The following is a 14,077-nucleotide window of genomic DNA, read 5'->3' as shown; positions in this document are numbered from 1 at the left end:
AGTACGACGTACGGTACGAACGTAAGTAAATTTAAGTTTAATTATATACTAATATTTTTATTATATATATATATATATATATATATATATATATATATATATATGTGTGTGTGTGTGTGGAAGATAGAAGAAAGTTTTTTAACAAGCAACTTCGCTTATTAAGATCTTGAAGGAAATAACTATAAAATAAAATGAAGGAGAATGTGCCTACAATCCACATAGAACAGAACTTTTCCAGAAAGTTAAAACTTAAACTCGCAATTATAGAAACTATTATATTAATTATATTAATTATAATATATTAATTATAATATATTAATTATTTAATTATATTAATTGAAGTTATTTATAAACAACTAAAAAGAGTCATGTTACAATCATTACCGAAATATACAATTAAAAAAATGTTACCTTGCTTAGCAATGTCATTTGTAGCGTAACCATGAATGAGTTTTCCATTATTAATCTCGTTTTTTTCCTCCGAGAACTTTTCCTGCAAATTACTGATATCATTTTTGTCTTTGATCTTTGTTTTATCCAAGTTATCGCTGTTCTTCAATATACCCGTCGCAGCAGTGTAATTATTCATTCCCTCTTTCGTCTCGGGGAACGGATGTCCTTCACGTATATCGTATTTGCCGTTGTTTATCGCATTAATTAAATTCTTGATATTGTCACCATATTCGCCACACGATACTTCAATAACTATAAAGCAGACCAGATATCATATACCATAAATATCATATACCATAAATATTTATGTAAACAAAAATTACTAATCTATTAAAATAAAAAAACCTTTTATAGAGACAAATTTTTCAAAAACACATATTTTCTTCTTACTTTATCTTTGTTTTAATATATTAAAATATATTAAAATAATCTTATTTAAAAATACTTACTAAACGATGCTGGGTTGTGATAGCTCGGACAATTGAGGCCAATTGTTCTTAGGAAAGGCACCAACTGTGATGTAGAACCTTGATAAACGCATTGACCTTCGGCTAACGTGTAGAGAGCATCGAACATCTCAAAAAGTCTTGCACTAGGCTGATGAATTGTACAAATTATCGTTCTGCCGCCACGTGCCAAAGTTTTCAGCAACGAGATGCATTGAAAACAGGATGAGGAGTCCAAACCGCTATAAACAACCAAATAAAATCAATCGTTATAGTATATAGTATATAGTATACTTATACTTTCTTCTTCATTATATTAGCATATATTTGCATATTTTATGACAGCATTAGAAAGTAAAATTGTATTGACATCTTATATAATATTATATGTATATACATCGACGAGATACTATTAAAGATCCTAGGCAAATTTCGGCAGTATAAAAAGGGCCCCAAGGGCCTGGAAGTAATTGAAGAACGTAACATAAACATTTGGCAAAATTTACATTATTAAATTCATGATTTTTTAGTACATAAATACATATGCGTACTTGTAAAGCTATAATATCCTATATATTACTCCTATATAGAGAAAAATTACAATTTTTTCTCTGCAATTATCATTTCTATTGATAATCAAACTTTGACGAATAATTGAAATCACAATTTTAAAGAAAAATCGAGTATTATTGAGTTCTAAATGCATAAATATATCTATTAAACTAATAAATCATAAAATTAGTACAATATTAACAGTTTTAATTAATCAATATTTACAAGAATTCCGATAAGGATGTCAGTCTTTTTAATAGTATCTCGTCGGTGATATATATTATATAACAAAATAAAAATGAATAGAATTATATATGCTATATTTTTTTATCCGCGCAATATCCATTATACGTGCTAATGAAGAAGTATATATTAATTTTTTTTTCCTCTAACATGATTAACTATGAACAATCGTTAAGAGAGTAATTTTTTGTATAAAGGAGGATTCTCGTACAGACCTTGAAAGAGTTGAAAGGACTGGTCTAATTTACTTTTGCGATGTTTGTCTTTTGCCATAAAGGAAACTGAGATTGAGCGGTTCTTACGAAACCGGTTGAGAAATGAGAAACATTCTGCGTAGGACGTGATATTACACACGTAGACTAGGAAATCGAATTCAAATCTTTTGTATAACATGAATTATTTTCATTAATTTGTGTCATTACACAAACATGACATATCCATTACAAAAATCTAATATTAAAAAACAGTAATTAATTACTCTAAGTATTAAAAACACTGTTATTCAGTACTTGAAATAAATAACTGTCTTCTAGTAATAAATTAATCAATATTAGATTTCTGTAAGAGATGAGCTAATTTATCATAAATCATCATATATGATAAATTCGTCAAATGAAATACGTCGCTGTAGATGCAACAATTTCAATATACCGTCTTTCGTCAGTGAAAGTCTTCAACAAGAAAGAAACGTTTAAAAAAATTTAGCATCGTTTACTTTCTCCCGCATTATGCCCTTTTGTATTTCATTTCGATTGATGTGAGATATTTTTTTTGTGCGATATTTGTATATTTATAATTTGTAATTTATAATTTGTAATCTTTTTATATATTACAGGATTCAAAATGTGTCAATCAGTTTTCAGAATAATAAGTAGAAGATATTAAAAAAATTAATCTAATAAGTTATTTAATTTTCGGACAGACTTGTGATAGTTCTTAAGATTCAATGTTCGTGTAAACATTTATCGTTATATAGTTATATGGAAGATGCAGTCACTTCGTTGCAAATCCGGAACGCGGCCGAACGCTTGTTGTATCGAGAGTTCCTTGAAAGTTGCAAAGAGAAATTCAATGTGAACTATATGAAGCAGTTATTAAAATTAAAAAAAAAAATTCATAATCTGATTTCCGTAATCTTATAAAAATATGTGATTTCCTGGTGATATTGGCCATGTTAAGATCGAGATTCGAAAATCAAAGAAATTATCAAGAAAAGACGGAGTTTCTCTCTCATAAGTCTCATTTAGAGAAAGCAAAAGAAATCGTTACTGGTGGATTTCTTGTTGACAGATTCAAGATTTATTCAACCAAAATTTTGAATACATTATTTAAGTACTGTACACACTTCCTAGTTCTCTTAAATTCTCTTTAGTTATTGCTTTCATTCTCATTGTGCAAGTTGTGTCATAAAATTCGTCCTTGAATTAAAATTATTGTATACACAGAGAATTAAAATTACGTCATTTATAATAATTTATCAATACATTGTAATTTTTATCACAATATAATGTATATATTCATCTGATTGTGAGTTAATATGTTGGAAATTTGTTCAAAATTAAGTTTTAAATTTATAAAAATATGGTTATAATTAGCCATAAGGTTACTTACTGTTGTAGCAATACTGAATTATGTATTTTTCATAAAATTTAAAACTTACCTAGTCGGTTCGTCGAAAAACATTATAGGAGGATTATTCACTAACTCTAGAGCGATGGAGAGCCTTTTCTTTTGACCGCCACTCAGGTTCGAGGTCATAGTACGGCGGTGCTCAGACAAGCCGAGAGTTTCAAGTATTTCCTGGATCTGGGCAGAAGGATAAATAAACGTCAATTAATAAATTAATAACACATAAAACTGAATATGTTAAAGATTTGCATTAAATTTTTATTTGTACAATTAAAAAATAATGTTGATAATTAACTGAAATTACACAGATTTTCTCAGATTCTCATGAATAATAAATATTAATAAATAATACTTTTTCTAGCACTGAAGTAGATGAAACAAACACAACGAAATGAATTTTTCTATTTCACTATGTATAATATTGTTATATATGTAATATTTATGCATTTTATATTTATGTACATACGAATAAACAATTAAATTTAATCGTTATTATGCTATGCTTTATCAAAAGGAAAAGATCAAATAAGAGAATTAATTTACCACTTCTTCTTTCTCTGCTTGATTAACATGTGAGCTGAGCTTAAGGTTCGCTGCAACCTTCATAGCTTCCGCTACCGTTAGATTCATATGAAGTTGATTATCTTGCATGATATAGCAGGAGAGTTTCCTGAAGGCACTGAGGTTTCTTTCCTGGCCATTTATCGTGATGCTGCCTTCTGCACTTGACATCCTGGTAAAAAAATTTCTAATAAATAATTTGACATGGAAAATATACAATTTGTTTGTAATAATTTTGTAGCGTTATAAATACATAAATACATATCGCATCATAGAATTAATAATTTATAGAAGAGAATTTATACACGTGTATTTCTCTCTTCATCATTCTTGTTGTCCGAAAATAGGAGCATCTTTCATCTATTCTTCGTCAAAATATATAATATAATGATCGCTGAAGAGAATTTAAACCGATCATAGATGTTCTTGACCGAAGACAGTCATTAATAACTCATAAATTTCTTTATCGTGTCACATAGAAATTCAATGTTAGATCGCCGTATATCACGAAAAGATTCTCAATCGTAAGATGCGTAAAACGCGATATCTTGCAATGCAATATAGATATGCAGCACCAATTGACTATGAAACCGGTTTGGAAAAGAAGCAAACAAGCATCGAAACAACTTTTACGTAGCAACAAATACATTGTAGGTCATTTATTATTCAAAAGCAAACTGCATCGAACATGCAAACATTATGAAAATACTAAAAAGATAATTACTCTTGAAGCGCGATTATAGACAGCTAAAATTGGATGGTCAGAAATGATTCGTATTATCGGTTACATTTATTGATTTATATCATCATATACGTTTATAACTATCCCTGTATTTTATAGTTATATACATTTTGGACTTTAATTAAATTATAGTAGAATATTTTTTAAAATAGACTGCGACATAAAAACTTAGTAACTGCAAACAATACATTTAAATTTATATAAAGCAAATATATAAAGCAATTTATTATTGCTTTATATATTGTAAATGACTGTCTCGAAAAGCAATCATACAACATCGTTGTGCTGGGCAATTAGTGATTGGATGCGTATTAACTTCTATAAAGTGTATACTTATCGAAAACCAGTCCGAGCAGTTTAATAGGAAAGTAGTTCTCGCCGAGATATCATGTACAACGTCCTTGTACAATTCAAAGGTAATGATAGCAAAAAAGATATGTCAAGTTGGTTTCCTGCTTGACAAAGTTCTTATACAATCTCTACGCAAAATATAGCGGAGACAGGAACGCGCCTTGACATCATAATAATAACTGCATTTGATTTGTACGCAAATGAAAAGGAATTTTTTTTGTGTATTTTTTTCATGTATGACGCGGAATATGAAGTAGGTGATTTTAAACGATAGTTGTAACATATTGAAAGACGTATTTTAAAAGATACTGCATTATTTTTTGAACAAGTCAATTCAGAAATAAATGGAAATTGATTTATTTAAATAAATACATAAATAAATACATGCTGTATTATTCGCGTCATTCCGATAATTATTATTAATATGTTAAAAAAAGATATACATTACGTCTTAAAAGATAAATTAGAAAAAAAATCATGAATTTTTTTACAGCAATTTACATAATTTTTTCTGACAAAAAACGTCATACTATAAACTACTTCATCAAACAAAACCATTCTAATACAGTTTATTGTAGAATATTAAAAATCCTTACTTAAGAAAGTCTATATCCCGAATATATTAATTTTTTTAAAGATGTATTATATAGTTATTCTCTCTGCAAAGTGAATTAAAATTGGAAATGTGTTAATATTTATATTACAAATTATATGTATGTGAAAGATGAATGAATAACATTATGTTTTTATTCAACAACATGCTTTTATTATTTACTTATTTTATTTATCATTAAAAATTAAATTATTTTAAACAATAGTGACAAAAATCTCAGTTTTTTAATATAAGTACTTTGAGTACTCAAAATGATTTATGCAAAATTTCATCGTGATGAAGCGATTGTTGTATAAATAAAAAATAAATCAATTTTATTTATTCGCAAAACACCTAATATAATCTGTAATTTTGTCATAATTTTTTCGTTGTTTTGACAATGTATGTAATATATCCTCAAGTCATTTTAAAATAATGTTTTCAATTTTAGTGTAACACGCAGAGAATTATCATGTAAATATAAACAAATTTACAATATGTATAGATATTTCTATATGTGTATAATTTTTATTATTAACAACGGAATACTTCTGTTCCGTAGTGTCGTAACAAAACGCGAAGAAAGTGATACCGTGTATCACCAAAGAAAGTGAGACCGGTATGATGAAGAAAGTGAAATGTTTGGACAAGATTTGAAAAAAAATTGAAAGTGCGCGACGAGGTCATGGAGAGATAACATGATGAAATCGATCTTTTTTATGTAAAGAGACGGCAAGTTTATGATGACGTGCGTGGAATAGATTTACGAACATCAGTAGAATTTACTTGTAATTTTCAGTCGATTTTCAGTTTGGTTCCCGTCCCTTACTTCACCAATCCGCGCGCAATTTAAATATATCGGTCGGGACGGGACCTAACCTGAAAATCGGCTGAAAGTTGCAAATCAATTCCAGTACTGACGAATATCTAGATATTTAATAACAAAGCACAAACTCCAAAGCTGAGGTAATTATCATAAAGAGAAAGCGATATTCTCTCTAATTTCTCAATGTGTCGCATTTGTTTATTGACATATGAACAATAAGCGTTAGGATTTCTCGCAGGAAATATCTATTGTTACGTTTTAATAAATTGATAATAAATCTTAAAAAAATGCGATTTATAATAACATAAGTAATCAAGTAATCAAGTAATATCGAATAATAATGATTTAATGTGGCAAAAAAGTTTTAATAAAATAAAAAAATGAATTCCTAATAAAATGTATAAAGATCGTACTAGATGATAAATTAAAAGCGATTTTGTACAAGAATAAAATATTTATGATAAAACTTAAGAATAAAAGATTTATGATAAAAGCTTTAATCAAAGTGATTTTTAAGTGATAAAACTAAATCAAAAGTGATTTTTGGAAGCGATCGTTAATTAATTGTTTTTATAAAATTTTTTAGTTTTTTAGATATCTCCCACAATTTTTCTTTTAATAATCTTTTCACTAATACACAATTACTAACAATATAAGGGAATAATTAAAACGTGACAATCGTGAATACTCACATGAATCATGAAGTATAATCAATAAATGACTGTTTAACAATAAAGAAAATGAAATGAACAAAATGACATTTTATCTGCTACTACTGCTTATTTGTATCTATGGGAATATATGTATAAATTTTAATCTAATAATATGTTTCGAGCTAATATAATAATAACAAGACGACAAGTGTGCTTATTTTAGCGATTAATATGCGCAAAGTTATATTTTATTTAAAACGCACGCCTTTCTTATTTAGCGTCACTTTAGCGCGCCTTTACATTATTATTTCATTGGCAATAATTATATTGTGTGGAAGCTCACTTGTATCCGGTGAGAATATTTAAGAGCGTTGACTTTCCAGCGCCTGAAGGGCCCATAATAGCCGTTAGCTCGCTGGAGCGCAGTCTGCCGCTGACGGATTTGAGGATTGTTTTCGAATCTGAAATAAAAAAATCGAACTTTTAGATTCGTGAAAATTAAAAATAAACATTTAATTTAAGAGTAAATCTTAATGTTTCCTATTTATCAACACATACACTGTTAAAAATAAAATGTTAATTTTAACTTAATAAAGACGTGTAGTGGACTTTTCGAGATATGCAAAAATATTAAAATTAACATTTTATTTTTGACAGTGTAATAGTTCCAATAAACAAGTAAAAGTATTTTCTGTTTACGCAAGAAGAATTAAAAAAAAAATGAAATAATTATGTTATGACAAAAATCATTATATTACGACAAAGTTAAAGAGGATGTCAAAACCTCGGATCCTAATTTAAAAAAAAATTTTTTATATTACCAAATATTATTAATACCATCACGTCATTCATCAATAAACTTACTGTTATAACTGGTTATATAGGTGCTTAAATAAACACCTATAATTAATTTTTTCATTAGAGTAGACAGAAAGGCAGATTAAATATAACTTCCTTCCAAAATGTGATGTATAAAATAAATTGCAATGATTGTAACGCGTCATATGTGGGACAAACAAAGAGATAACTTGGCATTAGAATTAATAAATATAGAAATAATATCAAATATGAGTCTAGATATCTGTCTAGTAATCGTTTGTAATCATACAACATATCTTACAACATAATATATCATTCATTTGATTGGGAAAATTTTAGATTCTGAGAATAATTATTATAAGAGAAGAATCTCAGAAATGTTATATATTAAAGAACAAAGAGAGGAAATTAACTTGCAAAAAGACACACAGAAAAGTTGAACGAATCATATTTCATTCTATTAGAGTTCGTTCGGAACAATAATAAATAGACAATAATAAATAGATATTTGGATGTCATTTGGTCTATCCTATAGAAAGTTTTTACATTCGAATCTGAGACACATTTCACGTTTATATTCTGGCATTCATGTCAATATAATTTATCTATTCTTTTTTACAAAATTGACTTTAACATTTAATTATGAACAGATTAATTTTCATGCTGAATTCTTAAAATCTTGTTATTAATTTTCACTGAACAATGACGATTAATGACTTTAATTTTACCTCGACATAGCGCGATACTGGACATTATAATTATTTTTGAAAAGTCAATACATTTTTATCACAATCTTTGAGATGACATCAATAATTTATCGATTTTGTAAGTTCTATTCATTTCGTTTCATCTACACATTGACAAAAAGGCATTTTGAAATGGTTCACCAATTTTAGTAATGTAAGACCAATTTTAGTATGTAAGGCTAATTTATATATACTTTTGGTAATATATATATATAAAAAATTGTTTTCATTTAATTTTTTCAATCTTTTTTAGTATAACTGAAGAAGGACTGGTGACCCCAAAACGTATTTTAAATTTATGTTCGATTAAATGTTAATTTAAATTGTCAATCATTTTTGGCTCAATCATTGACCTTTGGTCTGTTTTCAGTTCCTGCATTAAACTAGATCTTTCTTCTCGTTTTCGACAAATATCAAAGATATATCTATCTCACTTTAAATTTTAAAAGTGTACACTAGTTCAGTCACAGAAAACAGACCTCTTGTTTAGTATTTCTTTGTTTTTATATTAATACGAGCGTTCACATATTTTTATGAAATAATTATTATTTAACAAATGTTTTTAATGCAAATGCGTAATACAACTCAGTGAAGAACAAAGTTAGAGGATATTCATTTCGAGGTTTATTCATTTCTTGAATAAGAGAGACCGGGGGCTAATAGACTCATTTTTCAGTTTCGAATTTTTACAGACAGAAATTAAGAGACTTATCGAAAAAATGAATTCTATACCAGTTACTGTATACATTTGACTACTTAATAATATTTTAATAATAAAGGGAAACTGATAACTAATATGAAAAAAAATGCATTTTTCTAATGCATTCCATCTGATTCAACTAGCCCCAGGACCGGGGTAATTTGACTACGATTATTATAATAAAATAAAGATTAATGTATTATTTTAAGTTATATCTTTGGCTACATATTAATAAAACTTTTATAAAAATATATTTTAAACACAATATTCGCTTCGCAGGGCAAAACAATGTTTTTTTTTTGCAAAATTTGTTCATTTCGTGCACGTCGAGTCTAATTTTCGAGATTGGACATGAAGGAATTAAACTTATAACATTTATCACTGAGGAAAAATCTCTTTAAAGGAATAAAATTTTGAGTAAGTACTATAAGAATTGTCACTAAATGAATCATACAGTTCCATGCTGTGATTAGTCTACTATCCCCATCGTTCAGTTTTTAAAAACATTAACAATACACGATACAAAGATATATAAACAAAAAAAATCTGTTGAATTTTATTAAGAACTACACTATCTATTGGTCTTTATTAAGAATTACATTTACTATCTAAGTAGAAATCAATCATATCTCAGACAATCATATACAATTGTAAAAACAAAAACTTTAAGAATAAAAATATTTACTTAGATGTACGATTTTTTAAAATTGTGGCATAACTTCTATTATAGATGTATTCACAACAAGATGTTAGCAGAGATTGAACGACAGTCGCTGTTGCTCAGACACGTTTACGCGTGTCTCACGTTTTTTGTTCTGTAGCCTCGATTATTCTACTTACCCCTATAGTCTGACCTCAGTCTCCCCTATATTTATTCATGGATTAAGATAAATAAAAATAAATTTATGACATGCACGTATTTACAATAGCAGATAATTAAGGGATAATATTCACAATCTTATTTTAAGAAATGTCTTAAATAATGTCTTAAGACGCTGATACAGCCTTCTGATTAGTTTACGACATCTTAAGATTATACTTAAGATAATCTCAATATAAGAATCAACTATAAATACTGGTCTATATGTATTAGGCCCATTTCTATCAACGCAGATTAACTTTAATTTCGGTTCAACTTACTCTTTGTCTTTTTCTAGTTCTAAAGAGTAGAAGAATAAGTTAAACTGAGATTAAAATTAATCTACATTGATGGAAATGGGCATTAGTGATATTCTTGACAAAAATTGATGAATTAATCAGAATTCAATATTTTTTTTGTATGATCGTCAGTCAATCATTGATCGTTGTACCGAGATGGCACAAGTTAATCTCTGCTTTTTATGCGAAATCGACAATTAATATATATCTCGGAGATAACAAACAAAGAGAACAGATTAAAGTCCAAGACAAATACCCTCGTACATTGTATTCGTATATAATCAATGTTAATGTGATTCATATGTAGTTGCAAGGCCTTTAATGATGAGTCGATCCGCTACAATGTAAAAAGCTAAATCATTGCGTTATTTCCAGCTTAATTGAAGTGTCAATCGTTCAGCGATTTATATAATATATATAATAAGAGAAATTAAGCAATAAAAAAAAACGATAAAAATTAATAACAATTAAATGAATATATGTACAATCTATATATTTTTATTCATATATTTTTATTCATACTTAATTATATAAAGATTATAATTTCTATGTGTTATTTTCTTCGCATATTTAGAAATGCAAATCAATGTGCATATTTTATTTTACATTTTATCTGTTTGCAATCTATCTGATTAAGCAGATAATATATAGAACAGGTATATTAATAAAATGCATCAATTTTAATTTTAAATCTTATTATTAATCATGGCAGAAAAAATTCAAATACGTTTTCAAACAAATATTTTTCTCTTATTGTGTCAGACGCAAGTTTTGTTTGTGCCAATAATATAAAATCATTACAATATTCTTGAAATGTGGGAATTCCGTTTCAATTTCAGAAAAGTTCTTTTAATATTTTTATAGTTAATTTATTATTTTACTTATTATTTAAAGAAACACATTTTTGAAACACGTTTTTTATTAAAGAAAAATAAAATTATGAATTATTCTTCAACGCGAAGCATGTAATTTTTTAGTTCAGTATCCAGGAAGAGTTTTTTATTTCTGCGATGATAATATGATGATATACTGATAAACACAAAATTTATGAAGCGACAGGAAAAAATATTTACTATATAAATAAAATCTATCAATTTGACTCAATGCAATGTAAGAAACGAAAAGATTGTTTTATCAGTCGAATGTCATGTAATTTGACCTCCCGACTTTATACTTTCTCGATTTTATATTCTTATTTCAAGATTATAAGTAAAGAAATATTGGATTTCTTCCAGAAAGTTCGTGCCGACTAACCTATATAATTTAATAAATGTATACTAAAAAATTTAAATCTTCTGCCTTTCAATTTTCCTTCAACATCGGCACGAACTTTTCGAACAACCCAATAGATAATAGTCTAAATAGCGCTTTAACAATCGCAGCTTCCTCTAAATAGAAACACTTGATTTAAGCTACTTTTTTGCTATGCGTCTGTTCCAAGGAAAAAGCAACGAGAACGAGCTAATGTATTGTTGACCGCAAAACTTTGCATATTGTTTCTCACGTTGCGGCCTGCATAATCAGTGAAACAATAGACTATACGATGTCCGGAAAAACATGATTCTCTTAAAACGCAATTCTCTGTTCTTCGATTTTAAAACTTTAATACATTTAATAGATACTATAAAGGTAAAATAAAATATGTAAAATATATAAATATATAAAAAAATGTACAAATTTTACCTAAATATATAGAAAATAAAAGTCGGATATTTTTTAACTATTATAATATACATTACTAAAAGTTAATTTTACAGGTACTGAAGAGTTATTTAAAGATCATTTTATCTGAGATCTCCAAAAGCGTAACAAAAAATGTTTTATTCATTAATCATTTTTAATTACTATTACAGAAAAACAGTTAAAAAACAGTTTTACTGAAATTAAAAAATTCAAGTACTGATCAGAAGAAAATAATTTTATAAAAATAATTATGGAGAACATTCAAATTGATGTTAAAATATTTTGCTGCATTGTTTATCATATATGTATTGAGTTTCATACATTATTTTAATGATTTGACAAAATTATTTTTATATCTGTATCAAGCTAAATTTTTAGATGCTTCAATAAAATCATTCCTTTCACAAGGAAAAATATACTGTTTACTTTCATTTATTTAGTTTGATACTCCGGATAAATTATTTCGTATGAAAATAACAGAAATATTCTTATCGCTTAAAAACATTCTACGCGTTGTTTTTCCATCGTATGTACGCAAAGTATTGTAGCAATTTAACATTCTCTGAAGAAGATAACTGCCACTATTGTCACGTATGTCATTCATATCTTTTATCTGGCCATTCTGGTAGTTCTCTATACGTGCACAAATATTTGAGAATCGAATGTGAAAGTGCATAAAATTATAATGACATAGTAAAATGTTATTTTAATTTCAAGGCGAATTCTGATTTCGATCCGTTTTTAAGTACGAATACATAAGTTTGTTTTCTATAGCGGAACATTTTTAGAACTTGAAGTGAGAATACAAGTGAGTATGTTTAATATTTGAAAAAGAGAAAGAGAATGGTGAAGTGCAACTTAGTAGAAAACAAATCATATACCAAGACAATGCCCGAGAATTCTTGGACGCAGATTAAGCGACAAAAGCAAACCATATGTAAATCTCTGAATGTCAAACGCAAATAGTTTTGGATTTTTTTACAATAAATAGCGTACGAATTTATTATGAATATTATATTATCGATGAAGTGTCTCGAGGGGATAACCACTTAATGTAATCGTGGGACAGAATTCTCGAAATCATTGTAAAATTCATATGAAATCTCTGTATAATCCGATAATTACATATGTAACCACGAGAAATCGGTATAAAATAGTAATTGGAGAAAATAGTATAATATTAAAACCTTATATTTTATCAAATATAGACTTCATATATAGTGAAAAAAATTATTTGTAATCAGATGAAATCATATGAAATCAAATAAAATCATATAATCAGTGGGACAATATTTCAGCTAGTAGTTTCTCCCTCGAATGTCTTTCTTATCGATATTGCTTCTTTTGAGCGACCATTTATTACACAGAAAGAACGATTTCGCTGAAGTATCTAAAAATTTAGCTAGATATAGATCTGAAAACATATAATTGTTTTCAGATCTGTATCTAACTAAATTTTTATTGAGCCATTACAATAATTATGTAGAAAATGTACATGAGCAATATTACACGTACAATGAACAATATTACACAAAATTTTAACAATTTAGCAGCTTAATATATCTATATTAATTTGATTGTTCAATAAAATTATTTTTTAATTATTTAGTTGAATTTTTAGATACTTTACTTTTTTTTAGTAAAATCCTTTTTTCCGTGTTCATTATTACGTTTATCGCGTATATATCTGAAAATTCTTATAAATCCGATTTATCTACCATTAGGACAAGATACTATTTATTTTTTTAGATTAAATAAAAAACGAATATACAAAACTTTATCTTTTATTAATTACATATTATTTATTATTTTGGAATGTAGTTTTTTTACCAGATATAGGCATTGTTGCTGTTGCTAAGAATTCCGCTACATTTCTCTTCGCATATATATATATATATATATATATATATATATATATATATA

General features: G+C 27.2%; 1 protein-coding gene across 1 annotated transcript in view; it reads right to left on the bottom strand.

Annotated features, from left to right (window-relative positions):
• LOC105626034 (ATP-binding cassette sub-family G member 1) overlaps positions 1–14,077 on the bottom strand; it is a 26,856-nt gene that overhangs the window by 3,295 nt on the left and 9,484 nt on the right. The window contains exons 2-6 of the mRNA XM_012207347.1: positions 7,392–7,509; positions 3,867–4,056; positions 3,355–3,500; positions 903–1,141; positions 412–705 (exon numbers count right to left, since the gene is read on the bottom strand). Coding sequence (XP_012062737.1) covers positions 412–705; positions 903–1,141; positions 3,355–3,500; positions 3,867–4,056; positions 7,392–7,509 — 987 coding nt within the window. The remainder of the gene's footprint in view (positions 1–411; positions 706–902; positions 1,142–3,354; positions 3,501–3,866; positions 4,057–7,391; positions 7,510–14,077) is intronic.

The sequence above is a fragment of the Atta cephalotes genome, assembly GCF_000143395.1.
Source record: "Atta cephalotes unplaced genomic scaffold scaffold00004, whole genome shotgun sequence".
NCBI classification, from domain to species: domain Eukaryota; kingdom Metazoa; phylum Arthropoda; class Insecta; order Hymenoptera; family Formicidae; genus Atta; species Atta cephalotes.
This window is presented reverse-complemented; position numbering and strand designations above follow the sequence as displayed.